The sequence below is a fragment of the Opisthorchis viverrini genome (genome assembly GCF_000715545.1).
Source record: "Opisthorchis viverrini unplaced genomic scaffold opera_v5_5, whole genome shotgun sequence".
Taxonomy (NCBI): Eukaryota; Metazoa; Platyhelminthes; class Trematoda; order Opisthorchiida; family Opisthorchiidae; genus Opisthorchis; species Opisthorchis viverrini.
Genome location: NW_008751661.1, coordinates 175150 through 199383, shown reverse-complemented (window position 1 = coordinate 199383; position 24234 = coordinate 175150). Strand labels below are relative to the sequence as shown.

Genomic DNA, 24234 nt, shown 5'->3' with positions numbered 1-24234 from the left:
AACTGAATGTGCTGCACACAGGCCGCCTCATGTTGCAGTTGACACGATATTCGAGATATCACAGTATATTTTCATGAAGGAAACTATTTACAAGGCTGCTAAAAATTCTTCGACAGCCCACGACCGGTTTCGCCATTCTTGGGGCTCATCAGGTAGGCGTAGGTTGACCAAAACTCGGGGACTACGCCTACCTGATGAGCCCCAAGAAGGGCTAAACCGGTCGTGGACTGTCGAAAAGTTTTCCACAACCTTGTGAGTAGTTTCCTTCAAGAAGAGAATGCTTATTTTCCTCCTCTTCTGAAGGCAACAGCCTCAGACTAATATCGCCTTCGCGCTCTCCAAGGTCTCCACTCTTAAGGGGATTAGTCATCCTCGGCTGAGAATATTGAGATGGGAAAAACAGAAAACGCGAGCTCTTTGGGAGCACTCTTGTCCAAGCCCGAGCGATCAAGCAATTAACAAGACAATATGTTTCGTACTGGTACATGACAATTGTGTATTGAAACTGCATTACCATAAAACGGGTCACTAAATTTCTTCACCCCTATCATAACCTGGAGCAGTGGCAGTCCACTACTACTTTACAAATGTACCAAGTTATGTAAAAACAGGCAGAATGTGTAAACAGTAGAAACACATAAACAAGGGTACCAGTGCCAATCTTCCACAAGTACTCGAGGTACCACCCCTTCGAACACCCAGACAATTAGGATAGAAACTGACAGGAAGAACATCATTGAATTCATACCTTTGTAATCTACTACTCATAAGGTTGTTGAAAATCCATCGGCAGCCTATTCAGCAACCTTATGAGAGTGCATTACTATACAATACATGTATCGCGATATTTCAAATACCGTAGCGAAACACTGGTGCAGCACATTCAGTTGCCTGAGAACATCATAAACGAGAGATTCAGCTGGGTTCCAGGTGAGTCTGTCGAAAGAACCAAATTAGTTTGCAAATGAGTGTATATTCGCTAATCATTGAATTCGGTTTGCCATCATATCCTTCCACGTGTTTAGTCAGCCACAAGAAGAACCACGCGCACTTATTCCTGGGAGGTAAATGGCACCCACAGCACCCAAAAGTTTCTGGATCTCCTTCATTCGATTTCGTCGAGTTGTACGTTGCTCTCCTAGGCTTGAGAAACAAAACTTCCTGGAAGTTGGTAACCCCGCGGGCGTAGCACACGACCCAATCACTGCGGCTTATACTGCCGATTGCAACCCGGGATTACTGGGTCTCTCTTTGAAGAAAGGTCTCAAGCTGTGACTCTAGCCCTAGGGTCATGGCATCAAGAAAGAGAACAAAAATGTGCATTCAAAAAAAAACAAATGTTACCATCGGTACATTCTCAGAGGTGAACAGGATGGGCTTTCTTCAACAATTTAAATTCTTCAAAGCTACAAACAAGCAACAAACAAAAGTTTCTGAAAACCACAACTCACGGAGAAAAGTAATGTCTTCAAGATATTATCCGGAACCATGTTTCTGTGATGGAGAAAAACAGTAGAAAGTGAGGGCTAGAACGTCATCCGGCTTGCTTGAAAACCCATAGACTCCAGTGTTCAGACAGTTCCTAGCTCGTTACCTAGCCACGGAGATAGGTGAAAACTTTCGTTGTGCGGATCAAAAACATAGATGGGCAAATGAACGAGGTTCAATGAATGGGAACTGTTTTCCCTGGCGTCATTTTTCCAAGGTTGCATAGTAACGTGTCGTAATCGTTGTGCATGCCATTGAAAGAAATATTCTGAAAAGCTCCATCGTATTGCTTCGTGTATTTGGCCAGTCCAAAAGTTTGACACATTTGCAGCTACCTTTTTGTGCTGTCACTTGAGGAATAGAACACAGTTTAGTTAAATGGAGTGAACTGTTTGGTAAAAACACTTCTTTAGCTCTTTCTGGGCACAAGCATCCTTCAAGTATTGCAACTTATTCCCTTTTTGGGTGTGTGATCTACCAACATGGGTACCAGTTGAATTTCGCATCATCTGTCCGTTACATCCAAAAAAAACGTTTTGAAAAAAAACAGTACGGGTAACTGGCTAAATGATGCGCCAAAACTTCATTTGTTTCTCACAGTCTCAACTGGTTCCGTGCGTCAGTCGTTCCGACAGAATACAGATTAAGGCATAAATTAATGCGGTCAAGTCCTCAAGACTTGAAACGTGTTTTCCTGTCCAAGTGTGCTAACTGTGGTCGCCAAACTCATCTAGGTATTTTCGCCACCCAAGCTGACCTAATTTGTATGCAACTTCGCCGGATAAAGGCTCAAGTCGAGGTGCAACGCCGAACAAAACAATATGATCAAACAATCGGAAGTGATTTGATTCAGCTTACTCAGAGTGTGGGATTGAAAACACCTTTTATTGTACATCTCGAAGGAAAGTGTCCCACCAACGACAAAATAACTTAGGATGTACTACCTAAACAGTTAACCCAATGATCAAACAATCGGAAGTGATTTGATTCCGCTTACTCAGAGTGTGGGATTGAAACCACCTTTCATTGTACATCTCGGAGGAAAGTGACCCACCAACGACAAAATAACTTCGGATGTACTACCTAAACAGCTAACCCCTTAGTCCACACTTTGGGCGCAACTTTTCAGGACGGATCCGACTGAGTGCAATTGAAAACAGACAATGAACGTGACAAACATGATACATCTACTGCTCTGCTTCCGGCCTGTAGGCGGAACGGAGATAATTGGTATGAAGTTTTTTCATTAACCGTAAAATTTCTATGAGAGCTCGAGATTTCGTCAGAACGTCACAGAGGTTTCAAACCTAAATATCCAGGAAGAACTCGAGTGCAACGGACCGGTAGAAAGAAGTCGTAACCAGCTTGCGCCAACTTTACACAGTAATTCATTCAGTTGAGTAGTGTTTTCGAAGTATTAGGAATCGGGTGTGGGACGAGGCATAAAATAGCTTTCAATAAGAGACAAATACGTTGTAAAAGTTCGTAGTTGCGCCAAAGGTCTAGTATGAACCGGAAACGAACGTTTCAGGTAGCCACATAACAATCAAATACGCAAAATCAGTCAGTGCCAGCACATCGTTTTTCACTTTTCAGTTTAGAGGGAAGGTAAATAAATGCTGGACAACAGGAAACGGTTCGCCTGATTTGTTTGTCAGGTCCGTCTGAAAAGTGTAGCTCGGATGCAATCTCCGAAAATATCATCACGCTGCATTGAGAGACAGGACTTGCTGACAGTTACCGCAATCCTTTAGTTTAAAACTGCTTTGCGCTTGAGTAGGCTACTCGGGTGTCGACTTGTGACGTTGTACGTTAACACATAACAATTCGAGTGAGTTTTACAGTGACCGAATGTCTTTCCATGACCAGTTTAGTTAAGGAGCATTGACAGACTAACGTTTTGGATAATTCTTCTTCCGGTCGATGCAATTACAGGATCGCAAAATACGAAATTCAAAAGCTGAGTTGGATAGGCTATCTGCTTCACAACAGGGATCAGTCCGGGAGGTCAGTAACAAGATAATGTGTAGTCGTTGAGTGTCCTACCGTGATGGCAATCGACTCTAGCTTAGCTAAGATATGCCGTTTAACATCCGTTGGCTGATTTGCTGATTTTCAAAGCAGAATTCACATCTGCTTGGTGTTGGTTTTGGTCTGCGTTATCACAGAGGCAAAGGTACATATACTGATGCCAGAACTCCGTGGTCGATCAAAGCGGTGACTGTGCACAATTTCACTTGAAGAGGCCAACTACTTTTGTCGAAATTCAGAGCGCACATATGAACATTCTGCGTATGGAACGTAAGCGAATTTGGAGAACTGGACGCTTCTGTGGGAAAAGATAGAGGCTTTTGAAAGCTAAAAGAGTGAAATGAGTTGCTCGGGTTCCTACGCCGTTTTCATTGAAACATGCTAGCACTTTTTGATAGAATGTTTTAATAAAATTCTCAAGATGGCACATTGTTGAGGGGCTCTTGCGTACAGACAGAATGACACACTGTCAATTTAGTGTGTCCCAATAAGTGCCCAATGTCCGTCAAAGAATTCTCAAAAAACCTTGACCTGGTATCGAATTTGCTATAAGACACCTTTAAAATTCGAGTTCAGTATTTGCAAGAATTCCAGTAACACATATTAATAAAAGTATCCGACTTTCTTTACGTGGAAACAATGTGGTGTCCGTGCAGTTATCTACTCAAAACACCATTGGAGCAACAACTATCATGCGTAAATACAATTCCAGTAGCTGGCGGTAGAGATTTGAGCAAAAACGCTTGTCGGTGGAATTTTTCAAACTGCTACCGGAGCAGCTTAGTTTGAAATTGTTTTGGCTCGTTAGGTAATGTTGCTTCAGAAGCAGTTTCAACTGCGTTTATAATTTTAGTAGCTTCTTTTGAGTTTGGCATCCAAATCGGTTACTAAAATCTTCTTGGCGTATAAAAAGTATTCGCTCAAACGCAGGCCTTCTATAGATTTAAATTTGAATACATAGCTAGCTGTCAAAAGAAGCGATTTAGTTTGTTAAACTCTCCCAATTGTCGCCTAGGTGGCTGACTGGATAAGAGCGCGAATCAGCCTTCGAACAAAACATGAACACCTCCAAAGTGGCTGCCGGCCCCCATCCTGGTTGTAGGCACACAGCTGTTTCCGAAATGAGGACATAAAAGAACCTCCCTCTTCCTGATTGAACTCTGTTCAGTCAGATCAATTATCAGCTATAAGCCATGTGCCAAGGATACGTTGGTTCCAGCTGCTACAGCTTCGGTCATCGAAAAATGTGAGATCGTGGAAGACAGAGTCGACTGGAGGTGATGGCATCATCATTTAGTTTAAGGGCAGTCAAGGATAGCTTCGACTCAATATCATCATTGACAACGTGATTGAGCTGTCTGTCAGTGTCATCAACTATTGGTGAGGTTAGTCTCGGGGTCGCCATCCAAACGGTTGGACGTTATCGACCCGACTTAGTTTATTGGTTAATGTTTTCATATTTCGGTGCCAGGTTCTAAACTTTGTGCCTCTCACTCTTTTTCATTCTGCACAGGGCCAGGCGAAAGAAGCTCTGCAAGGTAGGCTATTCGATGGCTTGCTGGGTAGGTATCCTAACTAGCGCAACCTATGAAGCTTGAGCAACTCACTCATGAGGGAAGAACTCTTTTCCAAAAGGCCGTATGGCATACCTCATCAGTGCTAATCCTATGTTCCCGCCAGACTCAAACAATTCTTCGGGGACACTGACTGTCAAAAATTGACATCTTTCGTAGTCTTCCGCGAATACAGAATATGCTTCCGGATCATAAAACATTATGAATCACACTGTCACCATGTACACTCTGCCACGGACAGATAGACAGACCTCAACCCGGTGCCATAGGCATCGGAGGTGGGCAAAAGTTGCCCTGGTGGGACTCCACTACTGCAGACACCGACTAACGCTTGTGATCAAGATAGTTGATCTGCTAGAAAGGAAGCTTAATTTCCGTTGATATATCCTAAGTACAAACACATCAGTTATGAAGTAAGCTATGACAATGTGGCACGATGAAGCATGCATCGGTATAACTTAAAAAAACACAGTAATCCTTAGAGGCCCCATGTCCTGGGAATTGGGGTGGTGCGTGAGATTTTCGCCCAACTGTTCCAGATTTAACCATATTTCTTTTATAATAGCAAAACTAGTCCGTCGACGATGTTCTAGAAAACATAATTGGGCAAAAACGAAATGAAAATGAATTTTTCTTTGGGTTTGGCATTCCTAAATGGCACTAATCCTAATGTATTCGCCTCAGAACCCATGGTAAATATCTAGAAACTGTTAGGAAGCGTTGAAATTCTCGTGGCGTAATATTTCCATAACAGGCGTGCAAGCGAGTTATGCCTAAGAACACCGTTATTTTTTTCGTCCTGAGCTGTCTAGTACGGGCATAATGAGCATAATACAAACGATTACGCACAGCGAGGTGATTCACTTATCTGTACTTGACCCATAGTCGATGTCGGGAGTGATAAGCTACTACAACAGGTTTGGAAACTTGCCTTTATTAGGCGACTTGGTACCGTTTGAGCTCGAATACACAGTCAGCCTCCCTTTTGTTCAACAGGCAATTTTACAAAAAGAAAATCAATGTACATATTTTGTTTTACATTGATAGACAGGCGGTTTTGCTCTAAGGAAACTCGCAACTCTGACTGACCGGTCAGTTTCATTTCATCCTTGACCGATGTGACAAAGCAGTTTTGCAAGAAGTTTCCTTTTGCCCAATGAATACAACTCTTCGAACCAAACTATTCATGAGATAACTCTTCTGAGCAAATGAACTACGGTCTGTTGATGTTGTTTCCCTAGTCGAGGACGCTGAAGACGAACAGTGGATCTGAAGGATTCACTCCACGTTCGGTTAAAGTGACCTACACAGAGTGACCACATAGCAGTTAGTCATAGATGAATATTCGCAGCGTTTTAATTAGGTATGTGGCATCAGATCATGTTTTGGTTTGCGCCCGTGCTGGAAATCGTTTTGCAGCAACTAAAGCAAAACAGATTCACTGCTGATACCCACTGTTTGAAACAGTCGATGATCAAATAAGTCTGTAAGTAGCAGCTGTCTAAACAACTCATGAACGCGAAGCAAATCGGTCGGCCAAATCGATGCTGGTTTGAAATCAAAGACGCTAGGTTTCTGGCGTTTGACTTTGATCTGCATGACCGAAGCAAGAGGCGGTCTCGCCAATAAGATTGTACGGTCCGATGAAAAGACCTCTGAAACGATGACCAGCCTTCATTCTCAAGAGTGACTGTGGAAAGTGGCTAAGAGAAGCCCAGAAAATGGAAAAAACGGAAGCGACTGGAAACAGGTAAACCCTTCCCTAACATATCCGCAACGCCGGGTTCAGAAAGCCACCGGCCACTTAGGTGGACAGGACACTCCTACGAGCTATTTAGCTGACTTGAGGTACACAGCATGACAGTGAACGCACCATCACTTCGGTTCCAGTGGACGAAATTTCCGAGCGAAACAAAGTAATCGGTTGTAAACATCAGTACTCTACCTTAATAAGGGATTCAGAACTTCATCATAGTCTGACAAAACTCATCATCGGTTTGAAGCCCCTCAAACGTATAACTATGAGCAGACTTGTCTGTGCTCGAGATGCAGAGTCATGAAAACCGAGTAGGGTTTCATCCTTAATGGGGTGGTTTGACCACCTCTTGACCTTATTCTAACTTCTGGAACACCGTCATGACATCAAAACCACTAGAGACAGTTGGCAGATTTATATGTCTTGGTGCTTACATGACATCACTTTGCTGATCGATTGAATAATAGAACTGCCGAAACCCGTTCTGCTTTTCTTTAACCTACGCACTTCTGAGACCGACATGGCAGTCCGTTGGTGAAAGGCAGGGTATGCAACATGTCCATTGTTGCTTTCCGGTTATGAAGCCTGGCCAGTGTGCTTCTAAGACGAAGGATTATCTGTCTTTGACCATCTGTGTCTTCAAAGCATTGCACACGTATCCGATTAGCAGGGCTTAAGTGCGACAAACGATCTTCGGTAACTGGCCAACCGCTTGATGGGTTGATCCGTCTGCACTAACTGGACTATGTCAGCCATGTAATAGAGTGCATTTTTGTAACTCGGTTTCTAAGGCAGGCTGAAACAGGTTACAAAATAACAAGATGGACGGCTCAAGGCAGGCTGGTCAGTCACTCATAGCTGGACGGTTATGTATTCAAGCTACCAGTCAGAATATCACGGGTTCGAAACTCCTGTGAGTCTTGTAATATGCAAACTGCTGATGATTCCCGAAGAACATGAAACAGCTCTGCCAGGCTCTTTGGCTTTTCGGCATAGACTGACCTCACTTACGGGAAGAAATTACGAAAATTATGAAAGGTATCCATCATACCACCATGCTATAGATTTTTGTGTTATCGTGCTTCCAAATACTACTTATAATAAGTACTTAATCTGGACATTAAAAGAGCTGTGACCACGAAGTTGGGGTAAACTTCTACTAAGCCTTTAACCTTATTGAGGCTGAGAAGTCTAGCAGAACAGCGGCAACCACCCCTAGACTCATATGGGTGATTCACAAATCACTTAATCGAACAACCCATGAGAGTTTTTGAATACACTATTGATCACATCTGGAAAATCATAGAATACGGACAAGCTGTTTCTGATACTGTCGTCCAAGAACAGAGCAAGGTTATAGTAGAAGATCCAACGCGGTGACGGACCTCAAAACTATCTTAAGAAAGTAGTCAACAAGTACTTGTGGTTTACCTGTAAGATGGTTTTATGTGGCATGGAAACGGAGCTGAAAGTTTCTCCTATGGTTTCAGAGAAGCGCAGACCTATGTAAGCTGCATAAGCAAGTCAGAATTCATCATGACCTGTTGGTTGCTTCGTCTACATATATATACTTTACTATATACTATATATGCTGTATACATATATATCTCGGGATCGCCTGTTTTATGGTTGACTAGAGAAGCAATACATATTGGCGAGACTTCAAGAAATCCCAATAGGGCAACCTCTTGAAACGATTTCTAATTACCCAGCCGAAAAGTCAGTAGCATGCTGAGCCTTGCGAGAAAACCGTTGATAACATTTGGACGAGCAAGTTACTGATGAGTATCACAGGAAACCTGGTTCCATATAGACATCAGTTGAACCCGGCCTTGTATATAGTTCCGCTTACAAAAAAATCACATTCTGATATATTGAACAACAAGCAAACTAAGAGGTAGTTGTTGCATTGTTGAAAGGAAGCCATTTCTGGTTCTTAATTTCGCTCTACACCAGCTTGTATCCGCCTGCGTAATTTACACATCAGTTTCTGTTTGGGTGTGTATCGAACCTAGACGGGCGCGTCTTTTCGAACCTCATTGAACACAATCATTTAACTCACGATGAGCCATTCGAGTTGCCCATCAGAGCATACAAAGTGTAGATAGCCCCTTGAAGACCGTAATCAACAAGCTAATCAGGGTCACCAGACAGCACTTAGATAAGCAGCCGATAGTAGTAGGAGAGCCAAATATCCCTTATTGTTCCAAGGCGAGTGATAAGGGAATATACGTGAGGAATACATCTTTCACCTACTGGGTCAAAATTAGACTAGCACTACACCTGACCCAGTGGTATTCTGGCAGACGAACACACCGTCTGCTACATGGACAAACGAAGAAATCACTACACCTCCCGTGGTTAAACTCAGCCAGTTCAGCTGAAGGCTAAACAAATCTTATGCGATTGCAACTCAATAAGGTATGAAGTTCTCTGTTGTTTACACGCTGCTAACTTATTCTATCAATGCTATCAAAATGCCGATAGTGAGGATGTTTCACGGAGTCCATTACTCTGATAATTACCCATGTACTAGTTAACTATTCCCACACCGTGGTAACTTTTGCTTCGTGACGTTGGTTATCCACAGCTTCGGCAGGAAGTGGTCAAGATGCATAACAAGATGCAACTCTTCCGTAAATATAAAGTATTTCAATTCGGTTGTTGGACCCTTCGAAAGAAACCTTTCCCTGAGGTTTTCCGCCCACTGGATCATTTCAAAGCAAGAGTGGCTTTGTCAGTTGGAATGCTTTCTTTTAGAACGGTACTAGCATACTGAGTGAAAAAGTCGCGGTATATTACAAAAGAAAAAAAGGCAAAAAGATCTCATGGAGCTACGAATATTGAAATGCTGGTAACTTTTTTCTGTCGCAAGCCGTGGGGCATATCCTGACGTAGGCCCGGCATACACTTCGCGACCTGTACTATTCTTCGTTCTTCTGTAGGGGTCACCGTAGTCTGCTGTTGACCTTTGGTGCATGAGTAGAAGGTAAAAGGCACCAAGGGGGCATTCAGCACTCCAAACAGCGTTGGACTGCGAATGTGAGAGTTCCTCTCAAGCAACTACGTGTCGGTGAGCTCACAGCTCGCGTTACTGCTGTGTGCACAAGTATTTAAAGTTCAGTGCATGAACACTCTAAGGTTGCTTGTGGTCCTCAGTAAAACTACCCCTACTTTGTTTGACCCTTTGATTTCGCCTCACCTGGTTGGTCTAATAGATCAAGACGTTTGGTTAAAGGCAAAAACTTACCATGTTTTTTATTTTGACCTGCATCCCCTATTAGTCAAATGGCCACCTGCCACTTCTTATATCCCCAGGTCGTCATTCAGCATAAGGTGCAGTGAGCTGAGAATGCGTGATGGTAAATCGATGTAGATTAGAAATAGCCTCAATTGCTGGACGGTTCATTGTGAAACTCCCCGAAAACAACCTGTTCCTTAAATAACACCTTTAGTACAGCTGAATTACATATACTTTGATCATTTATGTAGCACTCGTTTCATTCTCGATTTATGAAAATTTTTATTGATAAAATCGCTTCTGCGGTCGGAGGATGCACTGGAATCCACACAATGCATGTGTCATGTACCCGTTTCCAATGCTTTGAAACTTGCGTGTCAGTAGGTTTGCGAGGAAAGTTCTTCACCCTTGATAACTGAGGCCAAACTATCGCAGAAGATATCCGATGTCTTCTCAATTATTATTGTGATTCAGGTGCAACAGCCGCTAAACAAACAGTCCTGTAACCGTTCAAAACCTTTCCGTTACTATTTAGGAAACGCCTTTGCCGAATCTTCAGGAAGTTCTTCCATCTGCAGGCACTTATTTCAAAGCATCCAATGATGTGAAACTGAATGCAAAAGCTTTGAACACAAACCCGCGCATCCCTAATTTTACGTGTTTACGGTGGCATGGTAACGTTCCGCGCACTCAAGACTAGTTCCACTACTAAATTAAAACACTGCATTTCTTGTTACATACAGCAACCAGACACTGATCACAAACTGGGAGAGTGTCCCTTCTAGAGGCATGGAATCCTGCCAACTATGGGTTGATCGATGTGTCTAAACAGCTAGATTTCTTTGTGAGGATTCATCCAATTCATCTGTGAAAAGCTCGCAGTGGTTGAACTAAAGTGTACGGTAACAACCGCTTAAGCAAATCAGTCTTGGACTATAACAGTGCACACCAAATTTGTTGTTAGGTTTCCGTCTTGGTGTACTTTGCGTGACGACAGAAACTAAGTCGTCACGGACACAAATTTGCCTGACTATGGTCCGCAAAAACCCGGACACGTATGCACACGTATGATGCACCTTGTGCAGCTAAATTGGCATTCAAAGAGCCTTTCTGTGACCAGGTTTCCGTAACTGCCACAGTGTGGTTTGCGTCCGTATCTATATGAATTTCTTCTTGTTCGTCAGTTATGCTTCTCACGTTGAATGAATAGGACAAAACTTAGGGAATTCATTTATGGTTGTGAAGACGACGAAAATCGCAACAACAGTTGCTTACAAACTACCTAAAGGTCAGGAAGATCAAATATCATTTTCCATCCGTTCCATAATATGCGTGAATGCAACCGCCATGTAAACAGGTCTTATGAGTGCAAGTCTAACAAAACTAACATTGCTTCTTCCAGGACACTAGCCCATATATAATGCTTGTAAAGAAAGTACTACACACAATACCGTCGGTATTGAACAAGAGTAACTATGTACATTAAGAATAACCACTCGGCCGTAAGCTGATAATCTGCGCCCATCATCGGGTAGAAAACGTGCATTTTTCGAACTTTGGGAACGGCTCAGGTCTGAAATATGTCTTAAAAACTGTTTGCATGGACTCGTATATTCATTTGATCCACGAATCTTTTGCTTGAATTGACATTACCTGAGATGATAAGACCTAGCAACAGAAAGGTGATACCCCCGGTTGCCTTCAACGCGCGGGGGGAATCAGAGGTACTATTTTTGCAATATTCTCTGAGCTTTCGAGTGCTACTTTCAGATGTGTTCAGAGTCCCTTGTTCCGCCAAGCAATTTCTGCTGTGGTAGGCTTGAACGGCCTTACATGACACACCAGTGAGAATGCACCTTTCCGAAATTCTACAGCGCCATTGAGTTCTGGCATAATATGAGTGAAAACGGTAAACAGACGGCTGGTTTTGTCACCCGAATAGTTCTTGCCCAAGGAAGACTTCCTCCGAAATTGCCCGCGCTTATTCAATACATTATTATCACGACGTTCCAGAATAACGTAGGTTCGAACTTTCTCGTAGTCACCACAATGATCAAGTTTTGAGCACTGTGCGGCGTTAAGCCACAAGCGCTAAAAAATTGGGTAATTCATTTTAAGCATTAGTCGGGAGCTTTCAGGGCCAACTTGAGACTCACTCTTCTATATGAAAGTATTGCATCTGAGTCTCCCTTAACCCAATGAAGTCCGATATGTACACATCTCGATGTGGTCCGAATTTCGTTCTCGTCGTATATCCGTACTGGTTCCGAATGCCTGCGACACGCCCCTTGGTTCTCACGAACCGACCTCATTTCTTCTCAGGTAGGCGTCACCCATCGGATTACCAACCTTCTTTCATGTAGTTTGTTAGTCCGTCATGAAAGGTGCTTCCATTCTTAAAGACCAGGGAGAGTTCGAGCTAGAATGGGATACCCTACTACTGTCGACTCTCGAGTGCGAGGCTCGACCAATGATTTTGTCATAAGTACGGGGTCATGGTCAACACTCATATCAAACTAGGTGAGAACTGACCTGAGAAAATCCGGGAAAACATCAACTAGTGATATAGCTTCGGCTGTGTGTACGGCAGTAGACTCAAGTGGAACTGTCCCGTATCTACCGCCTGAAAAAGTTAGATATCAAAAAATGAATCTTCACCTGGGTTAATCAGTAAGGTCGTCACAAGCCCAAGAAAAGAACCGGTGATGTTCATGAAGACACAGTATACGAAGGAGAGAAGTGCGATTTTTCCTTGGGAAGCTGGATTCAACCTGGCAGCCACTGACAAGAATGCCATCATAGTTAGACAGTGAACAAACCCACTGGCAATTATATTACATGATAATAACGGTATCACAGAAAAGTTAAGTGCTCGCATGAATAGTTCACCTGGCAACCCTTGATCGGATGATTCACCAGATTAGAGACATACCTATGTATAATACGGCAATATCTGGAGCTTTAAAGATTTTCATTATTATCCCTACGGCGACACCGACGATAATGCACAATGTTGTGCACACCAAAAGTGCGTTCCGTTTCAAACATGACCTTATGTCGCAAGGTGTCCCCATCGGGCAGGAAAGGGAGCGACAAACGTGACAAAACCGACCAGCGCACCGCAGCCAAGGCCATCTATGACCTTGAAAATTTCTCAATTTTATGCAGGAAAACACAGAAACCAAATATTCATTTATTACAGGGACAAGGCAGCAGCTGTTTGTGTGCGATATATATCGTGTATGCCGGGGAAAACAACAAATAAAGCTTTGGTTAGTAGCAGTCTGGACTGGGTGTAGATGATATCCATAGTCATGTTTAAAAAATATGCAAGTAGATTAGAAGCATTGTATTTCCTTCTTCGCTGGTTTCCCAACGTTCCGGATCCCTGAAAAAATAAGTTTGGATCACCTAATGATTCATCAGGTTAGTTGACCAAGCTTTCGGTTTCTGTCAGTGCAACCACAGCATCGCTGTGCATATTATTCCGAAGCCAAGTATTAAACAGTGGAGGATATCAAACAAGAAAGCCTTTGTCGTCACCTACTGCTTTGCTTGCACGCGCGAAGATCGGTACATAATGTCACACGAAAAATGCTGGAGTGTTACCACCGTTGCCCGTTTATAGCATCTGAGTTCAAGATGTCTGAATTCCGGCGAGGAACAGGTTCCAAGTATGAAAAGATGTCCAGTTACGTACTGTAGCAATCTATCACACCTGTTTCTCGCAAGCATGTGTGCGCACGGTTATATTGGAAGTCCAACAAGAGAGATCGCTGGTGGGTTGATTCTGGTCTGCAGACTGATTCAAAATCCTGTATCAAGTTAGAGGTATTTCGACTGCCTTGTTTAGATGCATGTGGTTCACCACGTCTGTTGATTTGTTATAGTCAGTCCCAACGAATAGCACTCATATGACCTGTGTAAATTGTGCGTGTATGTATGCGCAAGCAAACTCAGATTGAATGAAAAGCAAGAAAGGAAGCTTTGTTCTCCTTGGGTGTACGAATCCGTTGATGACTACCAGTGACCACGTACAGAAAACTATGGAAGCAACCTGACTTTTGAAGACATTCGTGTCCTATGCGATATGATTCAACGCATGGACAGTCCTGTCTGGGGTGTGCACGATATCAAAGACGCCTTGCAAATATTTAAAGATTTGGTTTTGTCTGTTTGTGAGGAAAACAGTTAGCATATTCTGGAACTGTGTACTTTTTGAGAGGTACGGTGATATGTGCAGACAGATTCCACAAGTCGGTGCAACTGTGGTGGCCACCACCTGCGACATGAAATAGTCACCTTAGTTCCAAATAAGCTGCATTCGGTCGGCTTTACCCTCTTATCCTCGATGAGCCGCAGTTTTGTTACCATACTGTGGTGGAACGTTCTGTTACCGGTGAATGCTGGTTGAGTGAGTCAATTGGACAAAATGATGTGTGTATTGAAAGACACAAGACAGCGGTGCCTGATGCCGCTGGTTTTTCTGTTCTTCCATGTCATACAAGGTTTCAGGGTTAAGGTTGACAACCTCGGATAAAGAGGTCTTGTTTTCCTGGTTCAAATGAAAAGTGAGTTTTAGGATGATGAGCAAAATGGGGTCCGTGCTATCTGACCAGAATTCGGGCAAGGAATAATAACCATGCCTCAGCGAGCACTGCCTGTCTCACCTAACCACCCAGACAAAGCATGTTGTCGCCCTTAGTATTGAAACGGGTAACCAGGTCGAATGGGTCAGTACGTATGCGAAGAGACACTGGCTGAATCATTCTAGTTGCTCACCTATGTCCATGCCATTATCATTAGGAATCAACAATAAGAAATAAATTACCTACGATACACTGGTGTCCCAATCACTCTTCGATGGCCTTAGATTTGACTGTTCTTAATGGTGAGATGCTAGTTTTCGCGAAGCCTTATTCCGTCAATTAAACATTTTTGCGTTAAAACTTATCATTTTGATGTATATATGCTCATATCAAAAACGATAATAATCTGCCTTAGTTTTGTTGGACTTTTCATCACTAAACTCATATTCCCCCTAGTAGTTGGCGCACATTCCATTTTTGGAACTGTAGTGCTGCGTCGCCAGATACGTGGAGAGATTTACCTCTGTCCGTCTTTCATCCATCATGTCATTTAAGAAAGCGTTAAATGGGTACGTGATGGATGACTGTGTGGTGTTTGTCGTGCAGCGTGTGATAAAAACACCAGCGCTGAGTTGCGTCGCGAGCGGGTATAATACAAATGCAGCAGGCGGCCGGAGATACCAAGACTAATTCGGGGATCCGAAGTAGCTAATAAGTTGAGCGTGTGTGGTTATAATAAACAGTACATGAAACACCGGCTGACCGGTTCACTCTTGTCTGACGAGGTGTAGAGACTATCTCGTACCCACAACTTATTACGTGGAACGCAATAATAAAATCTCCGAATTTGTGTATGACCGACCGGTACCACCCGGTACTTATACATCTACTGTCAGGATTGTCGGCCACCTCTATCAAGTAAGTGACAAAATCTTGGGTTTTATTTTAGCGGGTGATGTGCCTTCGGTCTTGACAAAGCCTCGCGAGTCCGAAGGTGTGGCTGTGTCGGAGTCCAGGTAAGGTCAATACAAACCCATATGCTTCACTGGATGGCAACATATGGTGCTGTTCGGAAAATTTCAGATGTAGTAAGTGTTGATGAAACCCACGCGACGAACCGATTTGGTTGGGTCTTTCCAGAACAACGCGTTTATGGCCTCCAAACACAAGTCTCAAACCTTCCCGATCACAAATAACTTGGTTACCGGACATCCGGCCATGCATATTCCCGTGGAAAGCAAACAGTTTACTCCTATGAGTAAACTCCGGGAGAATGATCGGCGCCGAGTCCTAGAAAGTGTGTGCTTGGCAAACGTGTGGCACATATTCGGGTATCGAGAGTAGTATTCGGCTGCGATGTCACCGTGTGCCACTTCCATCTTCGTCAAGCTATGAGAAAGCACGTATTTATTATTTAAAATCCATGCTTTTAGTATTTTTGCTTCTCTGTGGGACATACATACCGACCAAAACGACCAGTAAATACAAATTTTTATCTCAGTTAGGATTGTTCAGCTGCTCGCCATGATTGACTGAGGTCACATGTTATTACTTGATTAGGCATCGCAGAACTTGGTACTTCCGCGCTGATATCAAGTATCGCATCATAAATTCGACCTGCCAGCATAGGTCATCATCCTCTCCAGTTCGTTGTATCTACGACGAGTTTTTCGAATAAGATGGTTTTTTCTGTAGTGGTATTTGCTCGGAGCAGCTACTCGCGGGGTCGAAAAACAGGTGATGTCTTCTGTCCGTTTGAACGGTATATACAAAGACCATGATCACAACGAAGCCTCAGCATTTTCGTTAAGTCAATACAGCCTCTGACATCCATTATGAAGTTACAAGCTATATACGTTTCATTGGGACGGATGGCATGGGAATCGGGTGACCTGCGACGTATGCCTTCATCGAAAGCGTTCGCTTTTCTCCTTTGAGTAAAGTGCTTGTTCAAGGACGTAGTGGTGGACAATACTCGCCCAGGACGTCTTTCACGGAGATGACGTCGCTCATTCAGGATACCAAAGCTGTTTTCGGCTGCGGCATAATCTGTGCTATTTTCACCCACGGTAAGTCATCTGGAAGCGCATACGTCTAGTTGCGCGGCTGTAACTCTTGCAGACGGTTCCCCACCGCAGCCGCAACACACCACTGCATGGCCGTCGTTGATAACACAGTTGAGTAAGTGACTGTGCACCGGACAGCAATCACGTAGGTTTTGCCACAGCTCACATATCCTGAGGAGGCCCGACCTTTTTCCCCCATTTGAATGCCCCTGGTTGTACGCCGTTCAAAACTTCCTCATTCGTGCACATTGCAGCTCTGCACGTTTCTGGAATTAGGCCAACAGCCGTCTGGAGAGAGGCAAAGGGCGTTTGAAGAGGCACACGCCTCACGTCGATAAGCCGGAGCACGCCGTACAAGTCTGTCGGTAGGGCGCACGGCTCAAGAGCGAGTGAGATATACAAAATTTATCATTGCGACCGGCTAGAAATCTGCGGGGGGTGTAGCTATGTTGCAATTGTGATTTCCCGGATGACGCTAGTCAAACTCCAAGGCACACTGGCATGTGCACACTAAATCTGATGTACCATCAGAGAGAATGCTTGAAGGTGAAAAACCCGTCAGTAACGGTCTATGATACAAATCTCAAAATTTTCCCAGACGGTTGACACCTCGGCTAGTTTCTGCACATGTGCATTTTATCAGACTATGAGATCACACTGCGTACACTTGTTCTCGGTATTCAGAGGCCCTTACTTTCCCGTGCGGTAAATTATTTAATCAAACATGCATTGCCTAGGTTGATTTTTCTTCTATCAACGGTGGCTAGTCAAATGCAACATACCCGAATGGGGTGTGTCTTGATTGCTGGTTCCGAGGTCACAGCCATCTTCAGAAGCAGTTTTGCACAAGCGGCTGAAACGCTTGGCTGGCAAACTGAATTCGCCGGAGCCACCTAAAGCTTCTAGCTGTACGAGGAATTCGATTGTACAGACGCAGCTGACGTAACGTCAGAATTCAAGCACTGCACTGAACAGCAGCCTGCGGTGCTGTGGACAACCGTCTTATTGCTAACTGGCGTTCTACGCTGATGGATGATGTTCACTGCGATTTCTGTAGCCAGCCAACTGACCCTGCTGATTACCGGGGTCCGGGAGATCGAATATTATATCATCCTTATTGCTGCAGTAATGAGCCTTACTCATTGTTTGGGGATCCTCAGTTGCCTTCACTGGGTTGATTCGGACATACTAACTAAGTTTTTCCTCTAGTCACCGGTCCATTGCGAAAATGCATCCACCCGTAATTCGGGCGATCGACTAAGATAGCATGCTATAATGAGTATCTTCATCGGCTAATGGAAGCCTCATATCTAACTGCTGTTCCCACTCAAGCGCCTAGTGCCAGAAAAGGACTCATCAACAAGGAACACAACAGCTTTGTTGCAACAAGCAAGCGAGTGCAAGCGCAAGTCACAACATCCCTACACTATTTAAAGGGCACTTTTTGACAGTAATCAAGGCTGTCTGCCAGGCGTTTGGTGAACGCCTATCAACATCGATCGTACTTCTATGAAATACTTGAACGTGTAGTATCAACATCGATCGTGCTTCTATGAAATACTTGAACGTGTAGCTACCCAGTCACACGCACACACTTGACTGTTCAGCTCACAGTCGCTCACAGTTCACTGCACTAATAAACCCTCATCACATCTGGTAGTGCTTCTGAGGAGTGCCTGGACACTCATCGGCTCTTGCTCATTTGACTGATTGACTGACTGGCCCTGGATGCCTGCCGGCTTGTTATTGAGATTTTTGTGGAGTTTTAGTGCCTCAGTAGGTTTCGGGCGCTCTGAGGTTCTTCTCAGGAATCTTACCTTCCCGCCACTTTTGGCCGTTCAACGCAATATTTGCAGCGCGAAGGAAGGGGAAAGGATTCCATTAGTCTCCTGATGCGACCGGCAAGGGGTCTCGGCTGCGGCAATAGGTTTGGTTCAAGCGGTATATGTGAAGCCGTGGCTATGGGTTCTGGTCTTGGGAGACTGATAGTTTCAGGCAGCAAGTTTAGGTCTAGTAACTGTCCTTCCTCTTTTGGGAGCGGGCATTCAGTCGGCCGTAACTGATTGGCACGCCGTTTTCATATCGATGATTCGATCACGCCGCTGTAAATCACATGATTGATGCTATAGAGAACGACTCCAATAGCCCACTTTCCGTCCCTCAAACGACTCCAATAGCCCACTTTCCGTCCCTAACAAGTATACGGTTTCCAGGCCGGAATGTTGCCTTCCGTCCTGCCAGTGTTGATGAACATAAGTTTTCGGTCGGCAGTGTTGAAAGATGCAAGTGATCGATCCAGGCTATGCCTAGCAGATTAAGCTTACAAGCAGCAAGATCGACAACATCAGAATCACGGGGCATGCTGCTCCCCACAATTGAATTTACCAAGTAACGGAAGCTTATCACCTGAAGCATTTTTGGCGGAGTTCAGTGTTTTACTGAGTTTCGATGATTCGATCCTTCTCCAGGTTCTCCGAGTAACAGTTGCAATATAGGAAGCCCTATCAAGCTGCAATCGAATCGTACTTCCGTTTGCTCTGACTGTGACGTACTTGCGACTAGCATCGATCTGGTTATCAAATTTTGCAACTATTGCGTATAAACTGGGTTCTGACTGGCTCTATCGGTTTCCCGACCTACGGTTTTGCTGCTTCTTGCTTTTATTGCACCCACGTTGGTTGCACACTAAACATTTGTGCTTTTTATGGGGATACAGTCGGTCCTGGTAGATAACTTGAACTGTTCGCATCCAACGGTGACTCTACCGTCATAGATTATATGGTCTTTGGATTCGTTTTTCGCAGGTTTCATAGATTTGTGGCGAATGCTCAACAAAGAGGAACGCTCACTGAAAGTTGTCAAGAGGGACCACACACTCCTTTCATTAAGTGGGATATCGTGTATTATTAGACAGAATTAAGTTGGAATACCGTGTGTGTTGCATGGTGCCGAGGTTTCTGAGTAAAAATCGCACTCACCACGTCTTTGTGTCTCGGTCCGAATATGAAGGCATCTTCGTAGCCTCTGAACCATGAATCGAAGGTTAGGGAGGCATCAGAGTAATAATGGAACTCGGTGATGCTGTTGGTGATCAAGTTCACCGAATTTGCATTTTTAGCGGGATTTGGTGGTTGAATTTAAGATTGGTGCGTCAATATTAAGCGTAATTGCGCCTCTTCAAACTGATTTTGTTGCAGTGAGAGAACTTCCTTCAAGGCTTCAGCAGTTATCTTCACGGTGCTGCGGGTTCTGGCGTTGCCAATGTTTTATATATGATTGCTGCTCCCACCTCAGTGCATGGTGCCAAAGACGAACTCACCGACAAGGACCACAACAACTCTATTGCAACAGCCGTGGGCGTGCAAAAGGAAACGTCGCAACGCCCTCGCACTAATTAAAGGGCACTATCTGATATTGATCCAAGCGCCGCTGACTAGAAGCCACCCAAATTGTTTTCGCCGAAACTATAGGGTTTGCCAAATCGCGACTTTGACAGGGAGTAAGTCTAATCCATTTGCATCATTCAGCGATATTTTGCTCACATTATTTTGTTTAAGTGAGGAAAAATTTGAAGTCACAGTCCACCGATTTACATTTTTCATGGGTTTAACTAAGCCTATTTTGGCCTTCCTCGATGTTCTTTGAAAACAAAATAACAAATGCAGAATATTCAATATAAGATACACCCAGGAAATACGGTCAATGACGCCTGCTTGCTTTTTGCGTCTCATATTTGACAAATGAGATAATTTTGTTCAGCAAACTTCGTCACTCCAAATTTTCTGATGGAGCTCAGCTTCCATTAATTGGGAGACTGTCAGCCAGCTGCATGAATTGTGCAGTGGCAATGCAAAAGACAACTCTGTAGCTGACTCCCTTCCTCAGATATGCATATCTAGCTTGTGAACAACGCAACGGCACGAGACGGCTGCAGATGAATTAGCAACACAAGAATATCAGCCACTTTAGGGATGTTACGCGCAATAAGCGAAAACGTAGCAGAGCGCAAATATGGTATTGGCAAATAAGGGTATCCATTGCCGGTGGCCATGATAAAGAAGGCCCTTTTCAATCACTTCGGCTACTCTTCATAACTGCTGTGTCCGCGCGATACCGCTTATCTTTGCTACCTGCACTAAACACCAGGCCAGTATCTATGCGAGCCGGCATAAATAAGGCTCCAGCAATGCGTGATAGGCCAATCTGACGACCCGTTATACTCATGGCTGTACCCCGAGTCCCCTAACTTGGCTATTTATCGTACCTGCTAGGTTCGTATCCATGTACAGTGTTGATTATGTGCGGTAACCGAATCCAAACCAATCCGTCATACCATACTGTACGCGGTGTCGCCTACCTTTGCTAGTAATATTAAACACCAGGCCAGTGTTTATGTAAACCGACGAAGATGAGGCCTCAACTATGCACACAACCGTAATCTAAGGCGAATGACCAGCGTCGTAGCAATAACCGTACGCGATATTGCCTACCTTGGTTACTATTTGTAACTGCAAGTCTAGTGCCTACATGCGACGCTGATCATTAGACCTCATCCATGCACGGTATCTAACAACCAACGACAGTCCGTTGTCCCACGAATATGAGCGCTGTCGCTTGTCTGTCACCCACAGTAAACACCAGGCCAGTATCTACTCTGGCCGATAAAAATGAGACGTCAACTATGCGTGATATTCTATGCTACCGGCCCAAGACGGCCCACCATACTAATTACCGAGGTCGATGTCACCTACCGTGGTTACTTATTGTATAGTATACATTGATCCTCCATCACCGATAATGAGAATTATGAAGCACCCGGTAGGTGGGAATATCAAACTTTATTACAACATGATTTTTGATTCCCCGTGTGAACAAGCGGTGAACAGCGGTCATTCTCCTTCATGTTCTGGCTAGTCATGAGTAACGTGACTTACGTCTGTTTATTATAATGGCGTCTTGTTTCCTTGTTGCTCATTTCCTCCTCTCCAGTAATTGATGTAAGTATTTTGTTGCTCGTCCGTCACTGTTTGCAAGTTCGTCCCAGTTCGAGCGTCCGCTGTGACAGGAAATCGGAACGACCAGCAATTGAACATGGAGCTCCTCGGATGGCAGGCGAGCGTGTTGCCTACAGCACCAACTTGATACCGGGAAGACCCTATTTTTGCATCACATACATACTACATCTGCCAGGTGGCCGTTTATGAGACCTGTTTCAAATGGACGTAACCGGGCAATCTTATTTGTCACGTGGCACGAGCCGTCGCACTGCACCGTCAACCAAAGACAGTACCTTACCCTCTGAACGTACGGATTAATTTCTGCTCCGTTATCTCTTTATGCGGCCCATCCACACTGACAGATTGACCCTATCTGAAGGTTTGTACATCGTCTGGTTATTACTTGCTGTTGCTTCCGGAAATATTTTATGCCTCATTGAACATTTTCCCGTCTCCTCGCGCCATTATTGACTGTACAGTTGCCCAGTGCACGATGCTTACTAGCTCGTACGTCCATAGAACCAGTTCCTGACAGCTCTCAATACAACATTTGCTGCCCTCGTCCGTCTGTTCCCATTTTCTACTGGATACGAACTCCGTGTAATCTACGTGCAATCATCCTGTGAGATCATCAGCTGTTCGGATGATGCTGCAATGCTGTTGTCGAATATATACATGATGTCCAATTAATCGAAGGTTTTCACACTCAGAATCCCCTCCCTTGAAGTTGGTCAGCTGAATACATATACTGGAACGACTATCTATTAGGTTTGCACCGCTCATCCAACGAATAAAAATGCTATTTGCCAACGGTGTTTCCGTGGATATTCGGTGGGCTCATGTCAGAAAGAAACGCCCCTGGATATTGGGTGCTTAATATAACTGGTCGAGGTGAGCGATAGCGCGTACAGGTAAGGATGAAGTACCGTCGTTGACCGCTGGATTGGTTTACCGTGAATAGATGAGATCTCATAATTACCATCGCACATAGATACGGGCCTAGAGGTGACGATGAGCGGTCGAGGTAGTCGAGTAGTCGTCGAGGTCAGTTATGCATATCTGGAAAGGGGGATCATCCCACGAGAGGCCCTCGCGTCATGGGGTGTGAAGCCTGCCCTGGGTGTTGGTGGGGCGAGTTGCAGTCAATTATGTGAGTTCAAGGGAAATGTTGGCTAGAGGAGCTATTTTATTGGGGATAATGGAGCAGGTGTAAATGCAACTCAGCAGTTTCACCCGGTATTCGAAGTGGCTGTAGGTCTTAAATGGATTCATGGATTCACTGATTGATGAACAGGAGCGAGGCTTTTGCCCAAGTTTCCCGGGTCGGTTTTGTTCTTGTCGGTCAGCGGCTGTCGTGCACCTGAAAGGCGCAAGTGAAAAAAGGGTGTAGCGCTGCTCTTTATGTTCCCAGCACATTGTAGTATGCTTGTCAGCGCGAGGATTCGCCTAAATAAATGTCTAATAGTGCTTTAAACTGGTTTCTAGAAGGAGCGCGGACAACCGTCCGAGGAAGGTCGTTCCACGCTGCTACTACCCGAAATGAGGAAAAATTTTGTCTAATGAATGTGTGCGCCCTGAGCTTGAAAATCTTACTATGTCCCCGCCGTGTTTGCAGGGTCAACGGTGAAAAAGCTGTTTGCCAAGCTTTGTTCAAACAGGGCCTAAGTAAGAATTAGGTCCCCTCGGAGGCGACGGTACCCCAAGGGAAGAGATCAAGCACCGCGAGACGCGTTCTGTAGTCTACGGATTTGAGGCCGGCAACCACTTTCGTAGCGGCTCGCTGGACACGTTCAACGAGGGTGACGTCTTTCGTGCGTCCTGAGTGGAAAACTTGGTTGGCTTATTTCAGGAGCCATCCCATGGAGTATTTGGAAGTAATGCGAGTAATACGGGAGAAGGTGCGTCGGATCATCTGTAGAGCGGCGAATGCCTTTTGGGCCAATTTCTCATAGTGGAATGAGGAGGACAAGTTTGAGGACACTGGTCGGGCGATAGCAAGGTGATATTGGATTTTCTGGAGTGGTGAGCATCCCAGCGAGCTAGGAGATCGATGAACGATGGATCAAGATAATTAACCAGGCTTGATAGAGTCCGCTTGGTACAGATGCTACGGCAGTCAGTTAAACACCTTGCTGTTTGGGTGGATCAGAAGGATGGTTTCTGCGTGGTCTGGCATTCGTTCTAATGTGGATGATAGTGTTTGGAAGGTTGAACGCGGAAGGGGTATCTCCGATATTGGAATATGCCGTTAAATGGAAAGCGCTGTGTATCTCAGGAAGCCACTAAAAGCGCTGTTAGCCGCTGTAAGTTTGGTGACCAAAACCGCAGCATCGTCGGTTTTCCGAGTTGGTATTGTAGAGGTCTGGCTACCCGGTAAGTTAGTTTACCAGGAGTGTGTGGCAAGGTTGAGTATACAAAAATAGAGAGGTCTGGTGGAACAGACTCACTAACAATTGTTCTCTCTAAAATAGTTCGTCGTTGGCCCAGGCCCG

General features: G+C 44.5%; 2 protein-coding genes across 2 annotated transcripts in view; both read right to left on the bottom strand.

Annotated features, from left to right (window-relative positions):
- The window catches only part of T265_00484 (hypothetical protein), a gene marked incomplete at both ends in the record, with an annotated part of 37523 nt that extends 24359 nt beyond the window's left edge, over positions 1-13164 (bottom strand). Inside the window, 4 exons of the mRNA XM_009164288.1 lie at positions 1452-1494; positions 12623-12713; positions 12749-12988; positions 13023-13164. Of these exons, the coding sequence (XP_009162552.1) occupies positions 1452-1494; positions 12623-12713; positions 12749-12988; positions 13023-13164 (516 nt within the window). The remainder of the gene's footprint in view (positions 1-1451; positions 1495-12622; positions 12714-12748; positions 12989-13022) is intronic.
- Positions 13165-23171: 10007 nt separating this feature from the next.
- Positions 23172-24234, bottom strand: part of T265_00483 (hypothetical protein) — a gene marked incomplete at both ends in the record, with an annotated part of 3721 nt that continues 2658 nt past the window's right edge. Inside the window, 3 exons of the mRNA XM_009164287.1 lie at positions 23172-23386; positions 23441-23560; positions 23633-23756. Of these exons, the coding sequence (XP_009162551.1) occupies positions 23172-23386; positions 23441-23560; positions 23633-23756 (459 nt within the window). The remainder of the gene's footprint in view (positions 23387-23440; positions 23561-23632; positions 23757-24234) is intronic.